The sequence below is a fragment of the Amblyomma mixtum genome, chromosome 6 (genome assembly GCF_055824585.1).
Source record: "Amblyomma mixtum isolate Tamu chromosome 6, ASM5582458v1, whole genome shotgun sequence".
Lineage (NCBI taxonomy): Eukaryota > Metazoa > Arthropoda > Arachnida > Ixodida > Ixodidae > Amblyomma > Amblyomma mixtum.
This window is the reverse complement of record NC_143017.1, coordinates 57,969,793-57,983,290: the sequence shown is the minus strand read 5'-3', so window position 1 is coordinate 57,983,290 and position 13,498 is coordinate 57,969,793. Positions and strand designations below refer to the sequence as shown.

Here is a 13,498-nt window from a genome sequence, read left to right as displayed (position 1 = left end):
CAGATTGTGCTGCCGTGTAGAGTCAACCCCCCCCCCTCAGAAATCAATCGAAGTTTCTTTATTATGGCCACCTTCAGTCTCGAGTAATAGTCTCCATAAAATCAGCGGTCTATCATAAAAAATATTTAGGAACAAAAATACTCAGGTACTGGCCTCATTAAAGAGCGTTTCTAGGCATAGAAATGTGCAAGTTATATGCTCCGGCAGAGTTCCTTACTGTATGATTTCGCACTTATTGTTCTTGCGTTCCATTGACCCTCCATCTTGTAGTAAGTACGCTCGGCGCGGTCCAGACCGCTAACATTATGTCAAAACGCTGCGGATGTTGCACGTGTTTGGAGAGCGCATGCCGATAACCTATTCGCAAAACAGGTAGTCCTGAGAAAGGCCCCCAAGTCTTTTGGTCAAATGCATGACAATAAATTAAAAAGTACTATTTTTAACCAGGCACGGCTGGCCAGTCTTTCAAGCGAAGAAAGGATAATATTATTTCAAGCAGGACCACATCAAATAACGTAACCACCTAAAACGACCCTCACTTGCCGATTTTCTCTGCTTCACGGACGCACACTTGCTTTAACATTACGCCCTATCACGCAGCGCTAAAGCATTGTTTTTGACGTTTCCCTTAGTGTTCTTGCGGGAACAGGCAAAAACAAAAACCGCTGTTGTAAGCCTCTACTCGGAACACCTTAATGCAGTGGTTTTCATTCGAATTTTACTGTCCCGTTAAGTAGCTACCGTCCGCGCTGGTAACTGATCACATCCATAAGTTCTCTTGAATTAGCGGCGGGTACGCCGTTTTGTTACCTTTACGAATGCCTCCCAAGAGGTCGGTCCGTGAAGCGGGACGAAGACAGTGCCGTTAATCACGAGGTCAGGGTAGATGGCATAGTCGCACAAGCCGCCATTGAGCATCGTCGGGTTCGCGAAGCTCTCGCCGACGACGCAGATTAGCATGCCGGGTCGAAGAGTTCTGGTTGTCGTGGCTGCGTAGGAGTGTGGAAATACTAGGTGCTATAGAGGGTGTTTAACGTAAGACTTTACACACTTTTTAAAAGTGGGCTTCTTGAGTTAGAAGAGGGCTTTTTTCGGTGTAGCATTGAGAGCGCTGTAGTACATCAGAATACATCAGAATAACTAGCAGGCTGGTTAACCAATATTAATTAGCTAACTTTTTAACTATTACGGTTACGCTCCTTAATTACTGAGAGGCATCTAGCTTACCGTAAGTAATATCCATATCGGCATTTAGAATTTCAAAAAGGTCGTTGCCCTCGGCGCTGTGGCCCAACAAATTTTGGCGACATCGCGCCAAAATACATGTGCATTCGAGAAGCTTGTGGGCAAAGCAACCTAGGCGTATCAAGGCATTCGCCGTATCAAGGCAAGGGAGACCAAGGATAGCGACGTCTACCGCGTCTCTGGAGTTGATGGTCTCTCAGTCTTCACTTAAACGGAGCACCATATATCGATAATCATCATGCACTTCTCACTAGATAACCTTAAAAGCCTCCTGCCTAATTCAGCTGATACCCATAAGTCTATTTACCATTTTAATGATCGTAGTTTACCAAGGCATTACGATGTCTTAGTAAGCTTTTTAACGCTCGTTAATTACGCCTTTTCACTCATTTGTCTTTCTGAGACATGGCTGTCATCCGATGACGGTACGCTAGTTGCTCTTCCTGGCTATCAAAATGAATACTATCACAGGTCAACTGATCGGCACAGAGGATCTGCTATTTTCATTTCTAACGAGATATCATACAAACACCGTCACGACATCACGTTTATACAGAAAAGTGCGAATCAGTGGGGTTAGAATTTGACAAATCCATTTTTGCTTCACACAGAAACCCTGTCATTGGTAGTATCTATCGCTCACCTTCCGCATCTTACGAGCACTTTTGCCATGAACTAGAAATCTTCCAAATTCTCAATCGTGAAAACAAGAACATCGTAATCTTAGGTGACATAAATATTGACATAATAGATTTCTAACAGCCGCCGCGGTGGCTCAGTGGTTATGGTGCTCGGCTGATGACCCAAAATACGCGGGTTCGATCCCGGTCGCGGTAGTTTAATTTTCGGTGGAGGACAAATTCTAGAGGCCCGTGTACTGTGCGATATCAGTGCACGTTAATGAACCCCAGGTGGTCGAAATTTTCGGAGCCCTCCACTACAGCGTCTCTCATAGCCTTAGTCGCTTTGGGATGTTAAACCCCATAAACCAAACCAAACCGATTTCTAACAGCTCTTGTTCTGGATACACAAACTGCTTGCTCGGCCATGGTTTGGAGTAACTATTAGCGTCACCAACGCGAATTGCTCATCAAGGCTCTAGCACCCTCATTGATCATATATTACCTAGTGTTATTACGCCTCAGATCGCAGTAGTCAACTTTGATATCACGAACCATTACACGACTTTCCGGTTAATGAATGCCATACAACACGCAACCCCCCAGAAAACGTTATAAGCAATCATTTGATAGAAACCAGTTTGGCACGATAGTAACTGAGACTAACTGGAATAGCATACTACAAGAAATATCTGCCAATAACGCGTTCAGTAAATTTTCTGCGAAGCTTAAAGAAATAATTAGCTCGTGCGCATCAGTAACTCCCATCACTCATTGGTATTCAGTTCCCCGGAACCCATGGATACCCAAAAGCCTTCTAAGCTATATAAATAACAAAATAGCCTTCTCAAAAAGGTTATCACGCAGCTGTTTAACGTGCACCTAAAACAGCGCTTTCAAAGATACTCGGATACTCTCTCCGCAGCATTTAAACGCTCCAAGCAAGATTGCTACCAAAATCAGATACTTAGAAATGGAAATGACACTCGTAAGAATTACGTAATTAAGGAATTCCTGAATATAGCTGAAAAAAAAACGAGCATAATGGAAGTCTCTGATGGTGAATGTACTTTAACTGATCAAACCGGCACTGCTAATGCATTTAATTCCTTTTTCTCGCGCTGCGGTTCCTCGCCTCCATGTAGTTACTGTGGCCCCCGTCGATGCCGTCACTCTTTCTACTTGCGCCCTACTCTACCAGGCGAAGACTTTCAGATAATTTATAGCCTAAAAAATACCGCTCCTGGTATCGATGAAATTCCTTCTTTTAAAATAAAGCTGGTGGGTCGTCAGCTGCCTAACGTTCTTAGCAACATTATTAATTTAGTATTTAAGACTGGTGTTTTTCCAACTGAACTTAAGAAAGGTATGGTGATACCGATATTCAAGAAAGGCGACAAAGGATGCCTAAGTAACCACCGTCTCATAACTATATTACCTTTCTTTAGTAAAATAGAAAACCTAATTGTCAATCGCATAATGAACTACCTCATCAAATTCAAACTCTTAGGAGATGAGCAATTTGTACTCCACCCTAATTACTCCACAGAACTAGCATTAATCGAATTCACAGACAGGATTAAACAATATATGGATAATGAGTTTTTCGCCGGTGTTGTTTTCTTGGATTTCCCCAAAGCATTTGACACAATTAACCACACTATACTTTACACTAAATTAGAATCTCTCGGCATTTGTGAACCTGTTTTAGCTCTTTTACGCAGTTATCTCACTTACCGTATACAAGTTGTCTAGCTACACGAACCTCTCTCTTACCATTTAACTATTAATTTAGGAGTGCCACAATGTTCCATTTTAGGTCCACTTCTTTTTCTCATTTTCATCAATGACTTACCTTTGTATTAACGATCTCCCACAGTATTTATCCTGCCAAATTAGAATGTTCGCTGACGACTGCGTAATTTACCGCCAAGTAACAAACATAACTGATCAAGAAGCCCTCCAGCAGGACCTTAACCAAATTGAACAGTGGTGCGCAGATTGGCTTATGACCCTCAACCCTAGCAAATGCAAGCTTCTTTCCATCACCCGTCGCAAAAAGAGTGATGCCTTCCAATACAAAATTGCTAACGAGTCCGTAGAACCTATATCAACTTCCAAATAGTTGGGCGTCACATTATCTAATGACGTAACGTAGAATGCACATGTTGCTAACGTGATTTCATCAGCTAACAAATCTCTCGGATTTCTTAAACGTCACCTTCGCCTCACCTTACATCACGTGAAATTGCTCTCCTACAAGTCACTCATTAGACCTAAACTTGAATATGCATCCGCCATATGGGACCCGCATCATATTAACCTCGTAAACGATCTAGAAGCCGTTCAAAACCGCGCCACAAGGTTCATTCATTCTTCTTACTCCTACGACGTCAATGTTTCAGCCCTAAAAACCAAATCAGCACTATCGCCTCTTTCCGTTCGTCGTCGCATAGCCACGCTATCACTGTACCACAAGTTCTTTTGCTCATCACTTAACCGTGCCCCTTACATCACGCCAGCATCATACATTTCTCACCGCACTAGTAACACGCTTCAACTTTCTCGCCCACGTGACCGAACTGTTACTTCTCAGCCTCCTTCTTCCCACGTGCAGCTATAGATTGGAACGGCCTTCCCCAGCATATCGTCGACATCCCCTGTCCTTTATCATTTGCTAGCAATCTAAACAACATTTTTGTACATGATCACAAATTGCATTGTCTTGTACCTTTTCTGCTCATCCCACCCCTTATGTAATACCCCGCGAGGGGTCTTTAAGGTAATAAAATGAAATGAAATGAATTGAAGATGTATACTTTACGCGCATGACACGACATTATTCACTCAAGATAGCAATTTCACACGCCTAATAAACAAATTAAAAATGGACTTACAGAATACTGTTTTATGGTGTGAATTTACCTTGCTACAACTGAATCCTACAAAAACCACCTTCATGATATTCCACTCTCATCAAAAGGATATCATCCCGAGCTCACATATTTATCTGGGACATCATAATATCACTGCCTCCGAATCCGTTACATTTCTCGGCATCACGCTTGACTGTCATCTAAAATTTTATCTACGCACAAATCTGTCAGTAAAAATATTTCGTTTGGAATAAGGGTGGTAATAAAAACTAGACATTTCTTTCAACGCCATGCTCTCTTATCCCTGTACTATGCTTTCATTAAAAGTCACCTTATTTATTGCCTATCATCGTGGGGTAATACCTATTCATGCCATTTGTCATGTATTTCTCCTCTTCAAAATCAAGCGCTTCGAATTTTATCTTTCAGCCCATACGCAGCCTCTCCTTCACCTCCTTACTCTGATCTAAACATTCTGCCGTTAAAATGCCTCCCTAATCTTAGCAAACAAGGGAAGGGGAATGAGGGGCTCGTTATAAATATGAAAGAAGCCAACAGCCACAGAAACCAAGGGGCACAGGGGATTTTTTTTTAATTAATTTATTTATTTTGTGGTGTTGATCAATTTAGAATACTACTGAACATGTTATCGCTTAAAGCTAATTGATTAGAAAAGCAGAAGAAAAAACAACCACTGCCGCCGGTGGGATCCGGTGGGATCCGGTTAGGTATTCTAATTTACCGCGCTCGCAATGATAATAATCAAGTTCTCTGTTTTTCCGCATCTTCCTTGCTAATAGCAATAACACTAGATTCTCTGAACAAAACAGTACGCTTCTGCCAAAAGTGAACCCAAATTGTGGAAAGCAAACTGCTTTTTTCTCCGCCATAAAAACCTGGAATCCATTACCACTAGCAGTCAAATCCGCACGTTCGCAGCCCACTTTCTACACTTTACTAAAAAAACGTCCCTTATCAACACATTCAGCTTCATGTCAAAAATAAGGTTACCTTAATCTCATTTTCTGTTCCGCACTCCGACAGCAAACGGTCATATTGTTACTCATCTGGAATATCTTTTTTTTTTCCTCCGTTCTGTTTTATAACATCTGCATTTATTCATTGTCCATTGTTATCTGATGTCTTTTATCTTTTTTTCTTGCTCTTATGCTTTGCTGTTTTATGCCTTTTGTTAAAATTATGCCCGCTAACTATTGTATAACTTATTCATTGCCACAAATTATAATAATAGGTTTTAACTTGATTCCATATACTTTTGTTCCAGCTCCTCTTTCAAACTTCTGCACTTAAGTATACCTGATGGGTCACCCAGACTGTTTTACTGTGGGACCTCCTATTGTACTAACTTTTTTTTGAAACTGATAACTCATTTTTATTTCGTTTTCATAAACCTTCAAACCTCCCCAGTGCACGTAACTCGTCGAAATAGCCAAAATTTGTTCGGCCACTGCGCTGAGGGTAACAGGATTTTCGAAATTCTAAAAATTGATATAGATATTACTTGCGGTGGACTACACCTTCCCAATATTTAAAAAGGCTGAACGTAATAGCTAGAAAGTTAACTATTCAATCCCTTTGCGAAAGAGAGGATGCGTTAAAAATGTATTTCAAACATATTGTTTTAATTTCATATTTATTTCGCATTTTTTGTCCCCATGCTTAAACTCCCATACGAATGCTTCTTAAGTATACTAGGAATAATATTTTGAACGTTCTTAAATATACGCGAAAAGTACATTTTTGCCCTTTTAGCATATTTGTAATGCATTGAAAATATACTAAAAATATACATCAAATACATTCGAGTACACCTAAAGTAGAGATTAAATATACATTTAATACATTAAAAATATATTCACTTGTGCTTAAAAAAGGTCTCCTGGACGGCTTCACAGAAAGAGACGGGTCAATGCTTCAACTGAAGAACAAACAGTACACGCATAATCATCATCAAACAAGAGGTGTATGAAATATAAGGTCACTTGACGCAATGGGAACGGCAAAGATATCTACGCAGCAAATCATGAACTTTAAACTGGGCTTGCCTTATATACAGGGTGCCCACGCTAACTTTAGCCAAGGGTTAAAAAATAAAATATTTGAGGTAGGCCAGGGAAACCACTCACTTTACATCTACCAACCGGCTTGCGCTTCATAGGCAATTTTTTGTTTTGCAATTAATTACCAATTGAAATAACTTTTCTAAACACCTAAAAATTGACTTTACACAGCAAATGTGAATAGCAAAGTTGGAGAGCACCTTCAGAAACCCCCATTCCATTTATTTGCGCTAAAGAAGACCTCACGTGTATCTTGTTTCCGAGCTCCAAAGAAAGCCTGCAAAATACAAAAAAAAAATCACATGACTAGGGCATTCGCGCGCCATGATTGTGCTGTTCTCAACCGTGGCTTGAGTGAACGAAATCAGCTGCTGGCAAGGAGCGACGACCTCAATGCGCCGGCAGACCGATATGTCAACAGTGGCTGCGTCTGCAAGCGTGACGGTGCAAGTTGCAGCGAACGCGCCGAGCATTGTGAGCTATGAAATGGCCAAAGGTGACAAACACAAATGCGACAAGTTTTATTCGCCACTGAGAGGCAGAGAAGATAGGCAAGTATTTTACTTATCTTCTTTTTCTTTTTTCTTATTTTCTTATGCCCGGTGCGCTCGGTGCAACTTGCACCATCCCGCTTGCAGACTGGCTCGCGCGGGGGTAGCAACCACCGTTGACATATGGCCCTGCCGGCGCATTGAGGTCGTCGCGCCTTGCCAGCAGCTGATTTCGTTCACTCAAGCCACGTTTGAGAGCAGCACAATCGTGGCGCGCGAATGCGCAAGTCACGTGATTTTTTTTTTATTTCGCAGGCTTTCTCTGAAGCTCGGAAAAAATATACACTTGAGGTTTTCTTTACCGCAAATAAGTGGAATGTGGGTCTCTGAAGGTGCTCTCCAACTTTTCTATTCATATTTTTTGTCTAAAGTCAATTTTGACGCATTTAGAAAAAATTATCTTAATTGCTGATTAATTAATTGCAAAACAAAAAAATGCCTATGATGCGCAAGCCGGTTGGTAGATGTAAGTGAGTGGTTTCCATGGCCTACATCAAATATTTGATTTTTTAACCCTTGGCTAAAGTTAGCGTGGACACCCTGTATACCCACCGAGAGCGACGCACTATCTTGCCCGGTGAGGCGTTTTTTTCGCAAAGACTGTGGGCAAATATCGCAGAAGTGCCATATTGGTCGCGTTCGAATCTGGGGGAATCTAGAACCGAATTACTAGTTGAAACTTGCGTTAGGCATAGGTCGGGAGTCGAACTGTCAACCAACAGATACACGGGCGTCTAAGGGAGCCGGTCGGCCTTGCCAGTCGGGGTCCTTTTCGCTGGCATTTTCGGGCTCGTAACTACCCAAGGCGCCTTTGCCGGTACAATGCTATCACGTTCTCCGCACTTAGTGTAAATAAGTGATGATTATCTTCCTGCTAGAAGTTACCATAAGCGAAACGACCGCAGGAAAGGGAGAGTTTTCACTGTTCCCTGAAACGTCATTTCGAGCCCTAGATTGTTCCATGGTAGCTTGAAGGTTATTGCAAATATTTTTACGCGGATTGCCCATTTGCTACAACTTAAGTATACTTTGGACGAATTAATTGCGTATTTACGAAGGTATACTTCAAATACATTGCCAACACCAAAATGGGATTTCCCGAAACTCAATTTCGAGCATTAGGTTCTTCAACGGCAGCTTGAAGTGTGCTGCAAATATGCTAAAGCGGACTGCCAATTTGCTGGAATTTAAGTATTCTTTGCACGAATTAATTGCAAAACAGCTAAACGGGAAATTTGGTGGTACATATTGAAAGGTAAACAGACAGCGCAAAGACGAAAAGCGCACTACAAGAAACACAGGACAAGCGCCGTAAATACGGATTAATTTCGTATGTACGGAAGTACACTTCAAATACATTGACAACATGCAAATTCCATTTCCCGGAACGCAATTTCGAGCCCTCGACTGTTCAACGGCAGCTAGAAATATGCTGTAAATACGTTTAAAAGGACTGCCCGTTTGTTAGAATTGAAGTATACTTCGGAAGAATTAATTTCATATTTACGAAACTACACTTTTAATACATTGACAAGATGCTAAAACTGCATATATATTTTTCCCATATTTGAAAAGTGCTCGAAGTATGTTTTAAATGAGGTATTTCTGGCATATTTCAAGAATATATTTCGAATGCCAAGCATGAAATTTCAGGAACGTATTTCCTACATAATTTTAGTGTATTCATGAATACAAAATATGTTTAAAATACAATTTAAATAGCCCATCATATATTCCAAACGTATTAGTTTTCGCTAAAGGATATTATTTAACCATGATGCTAGTCATATCGTCTTAGCTGTATTCTGAAGTAGTACACCACTGGCAATGCTATGTCGAAAAAAGCGCTGTTTTAACTCTAAAAGCCTATTTTCTAAAAATTGTGCAAAATCATAGGTGGAACACCTTGTAAAGAAGAAATAGAGGTTGTTGTGGGGATTATTTTGGCTAGTGAAAGGGACAGACGATTAAACTTCGCTGCTTGAAGTCTTTGCCCTCTGTTAGTAACACATCGCACTCTGTGAGTGGCCCTACATGTTACATCGTTACCAGTAAGTCAACGCTAATTATTCTAGAGGAAAATTGAGAAAAAAGCAGTGAGGAAAGTCCGCTGTTGACGGCACGTCCTATATTATGACCAAGTGAATCGAGTGTAAGCATTAGCATGTAAGCATCTCTTCGCGTGGAGCTACGCAAACAGGGATATGAAGCTCTAGTTAACATGCATAGTTCGAATAGTACTGATAATTCAGCGCACCGGGACTTACCCTTGTGATAGCATAAAATGCGATTACACAGATTATGCCACCACAAATAATGTGGTGGCCCAAGGATGAGTTTTAGAAAGCTAATGTCTGGTGCAGATAACAATTACCAAATCCTAAAAGTGTATTCGGGCGCCCTGTATCAACGTCGTTACTGTACGTTAAGAGATGGTCTGTCGAGCTCTAAAGCTTTTTGCGCGTAATTAGAAAACTGAACTCTGGAACCGAAGTGAAAATACAACGTCTTACCTGAAGAGTACGACGATTGATCAGGGCTTGCTGTTCGGGAAGTCAAGAACAGAACAATGATATTATACGATTTCCGCCGTCACTGAACTCATTTATCAGAGCCATTTAAGTGGCACTCAAACTCATAGTCTCAGTAGTATATGAGTAGCTGGGCGCATTTGTGGCACAGGTTTTAGCCCCTGTTTAGAATTTGCCTGCAAAAGCAAGCCTTCGCCAAAGGTTGGGAACAAAGTACAGTGGCCATGCCTCACAGCCGGCACATTTGTATATTGCCATGTATCATTGTAGTGCCCGTTCGTTCGCGCTCAAGGCCGCAGGAAAGGGGTGTTATCATTTTTGTTCGTGACGCGAGAAGCGACCGGACTAATCTCGATTGATAACAGCCATTAAGAGCTGCATCTCCGTTTTTCTACATTACTGTAGATGATCTTGACCTGTTATCTCGAAGTTTCCTTGCTGGCTTTAAACTGAGCGATGCCGCGAGCGGCGGGAATTCGTAGTTCGACGACTGACGAGCACGTTTCTTGCTTACGCCGCCGCCGAGTGATTCAGTTCTTTTGCGGGCGCAAGTCAGCCCAAATAAAGAGCTTCGTTTGCAAGTTTTGTTGCTGTCTTCCTGACAGCTGGATTGCCGTCACTACAACGTGACAGTATGCTTGCATATTCGTTTTTCTCGGAGTCTTTCTAGCCTGGTGCACTCCTACGCAACGCTGGTGGGGAGGGGGGATGGGACACGCAGGCTGGTCAAGGACGAAGACGTGCAACCACGGGAAATAAACTAATAAAGATAGCACTGCAAAACAAAGTTCTTAAAAGACGTACACCCTCGATTTAGAGCGGCGCATTTTCTTTTCGCAATTATACCGAGGTGCTCTTCTCGAATGTGACAATTTTCAGTTCCGTTTTCTTAGTATAATCGGCAAAACAAATTCATTGTAACTCACAGTCTCACGCTCCGACACTGTGTTAAAACGGTCGATATTTACATGCCTTATTCGAGACTTTGATAGCGCAAGCCAACATTAAGGCTGCGCACTAGCGAAACTACGCTTCAAGAACGGGATTTCTAATTAGGCTGCAGTGTTGTTAGCCCCAATGTTTGTTGGGGTCACCTCAGCAAAGCACGGAAAAGTCAAACCTTTCTCAATACATGGGCCGTGCTTTGAAAAGTGACAGCCAGTGGCGTCCTACGCTTAGGCCTATGTGTGGGTGGTGAGGCAGACATGCGACGCATCTCTTTATACCGGGATGCTCAAGAGGGCTTGACTTGGAAGCGGCTAAGTAAGCTTAGTACACGGCAGCTTGCTACATAAAGGACAGAAACGTGTTGCCTGCTTACGTGCGACGGTCCCTTGGGTGTCGGTGCCCGAGTTCTTGCCACCAATGCGTATCACAGGCCCGGAGCTAGGAATCGCGGTAGGTCCTCCGCCGCCGCCGCCGCCGCCGCCGCCACTGCTGCCGCTGCCAGATTTACCGAATTCATCGCCTGCGAGGTAAACGGAACCGACAAGTAGATTCGTGTCTAGCCGATCGGTGGGCATAATACGGAAGTTTTTATTTTATTACCTACCACTAAACGATAAACCGCTCTCAGTACCTTCCGTTCCTGTGTATCGTTAGGTATAGCTCCGCACCGCTAGGAACGATATTTCTCGTAAAATGTCCATCTGAGTACGGGGAACGAGTACAAGCTCAGTATAGCACACCAGTTCTGTGCGTCATCTCTGCAGCTGATTAAACGCTTCTTCAACTCGTTTCCGGGCCGATGTGTTTAAGAGTATTGCGAATTCATATTTCGCATTGCAGTTAGCATGAATGTTATTTCCTAGAACTGTGGAGTCCGCGCTCTGTGCTTCTAGTCTGCCGTCGTTCTGTGCTCGTCTTTCACCCAGGCTTTGAAATAAACGACCACGACCAGCACCAAGAAGCCCATCAGAAAAGACTGCGGTACCTGATCGTAACAGGTTTAAGTTACTTTTGTGCAACCCGTATAAGTTAGAAACAAAAATAAAATCTTGAGGGGAGTTGTCAAAGTCAAGAGCATAGAAATCAAGAGACAGAAATCAAGTATCTTTATTTTCTCCTGTGGACGCTCGCGATAAAGTTAAAGCCGTATAAATGTGAAGATATGCAACGTACAAAACATGCTAGAATTGCAGTGGCCTTTTGTTTTCAGAAATACCTCAGAAAAATATTATACATGACGACATTTTAGCCCATTTGATACTAAAAAATATTTGGTAATATACATTGTACGTTGGAAACGCTATTTTAAATTTCAAGCACCACTCGAGTCGATTTTCGCCTCCACAGTTTTTGGTTGTACCAGCCAGAGTGCAATATTTCTACTTCGTAGGCTACCAATGTTTCCCGCGAATCTGTATGCTTAGCCAATTATTATTTTTTTTTGACGAAAATTCCATCGTGACTTCAAAATCATCGATGCTTAAAACTGACGCCACAAAGAAGCTAACTGATCATTTGCTGCGATGTTTCACTTTTCTTTCCGTTACAGTTCCACTCTCGCAGCCTTCAGTTTAGGCCTCATCGAGGCTGTCACGTTTCCTGGGTGGTTTTCCTTTCAAATTCTGGGCAATTTCTCTCAATTTATTTCCAGGTTTTGTCAGAAAAAAAAACATTTTGCTGCAATAATCACCGCGGCAATGGACTGTGAGCAATTCGCCGCGGCGGATAGCGGGTCCCCGTCTGTTGTGTAATTTTCTTCCACCATTTCACCTGAACAAAAATCACGAGCTCATACAGGAGCCTTGCATTTTTAAATATACATGATACAAGAATCTGTGCAAAACTGCACAAACAATGCTCTGAGTGCAAGGGAGTCTATAGCGGGACAAGAATACTACTTCCCTCAAAAGAAAACGATACGCTAATGCTAAACCTCACAAATTTAGTTTAAAAGGATCGGAAGTGCCCACATCGTCGAGTTTATTACTGCTTATGGCTTCACGTTCGCCCTTTTTCGATAAACTGCTTTCGTGGAAGATTGTAATTTATTGTGGGGTTCTAACATCTGAAGTCTCTCAGGCGATGAGGTACGGCGTGGTGGAGGGCTCCGGATTAAATCATGCTTCTTGGCGCTCTCAACGTGCGCTAACATCGCACACCACTAAGGCGTTTTGGGATATCGTCTCTATCGAAATGCGACTGCCGCGGCCGGGATCAAAGCCCGTGACCTTCGGCGGGTTTATTTCAAGGATAACTACGTTAAGACGAACACTGCACTTTGCTGAAAAACACAGTGATAGATAAAAAGAACGGGCAAAATTTTCACTTTCCCCCTTCCACGTCAACGTCCCGTTTGTCCGACCAGCGTCGCACAGAAACATTGAAGTTTCCCGCGAAGACATTTGAAGCTCAAAGAGTTGACAATCGGTCGAAATCTCGCCCATAATCTCCCACTATTCTATCGTCTAACCTATACATGGCACTTCACCATATGCCCCAAGGATAAATCAGACCTTGCCCTGCATTCTGCTTATATTCGAAGAGCATGTCGCCCATGTTCCATATAAAAGAACTTTGACAAGGGCTGGTGAAGGGGAAAGAGGTCCTTGCAAAAGAAAAATATTTGACGTCCGTTACAGCGTTCAT

General features: G+C 42.3%; 1 protein-coding gene across 1 annotated transcript in view; it reads right to left on the bottom strand.

Annotated features, from left to right (window-relative positions):
• LOC149339213 (uncharacterized) overlaps nt 1–11,296 on the bottom strand; it is a 28,964-nt gene extending 17,668 nt beyond the window's left edge. The window contains exons 1-2 of the mRNA XM_089550425.1: nt 11,226–11,296; nt 811–989 (exon numbers count right to left, since the gene is read on the bottom strand). Of these exons, the coding sequence (XP_089406551.1) occupies nt 811–960 (150 nt within the window). The 5' untranslated portion in view covers nt 961–989; nt 11,226–11,296. The remainder of the gene's footprint in view (nt 1–810; nt 990–11,225) is intronic.
• Nucleotides 11,297–13,498: the final 2,202 nt, after the last annotated feature.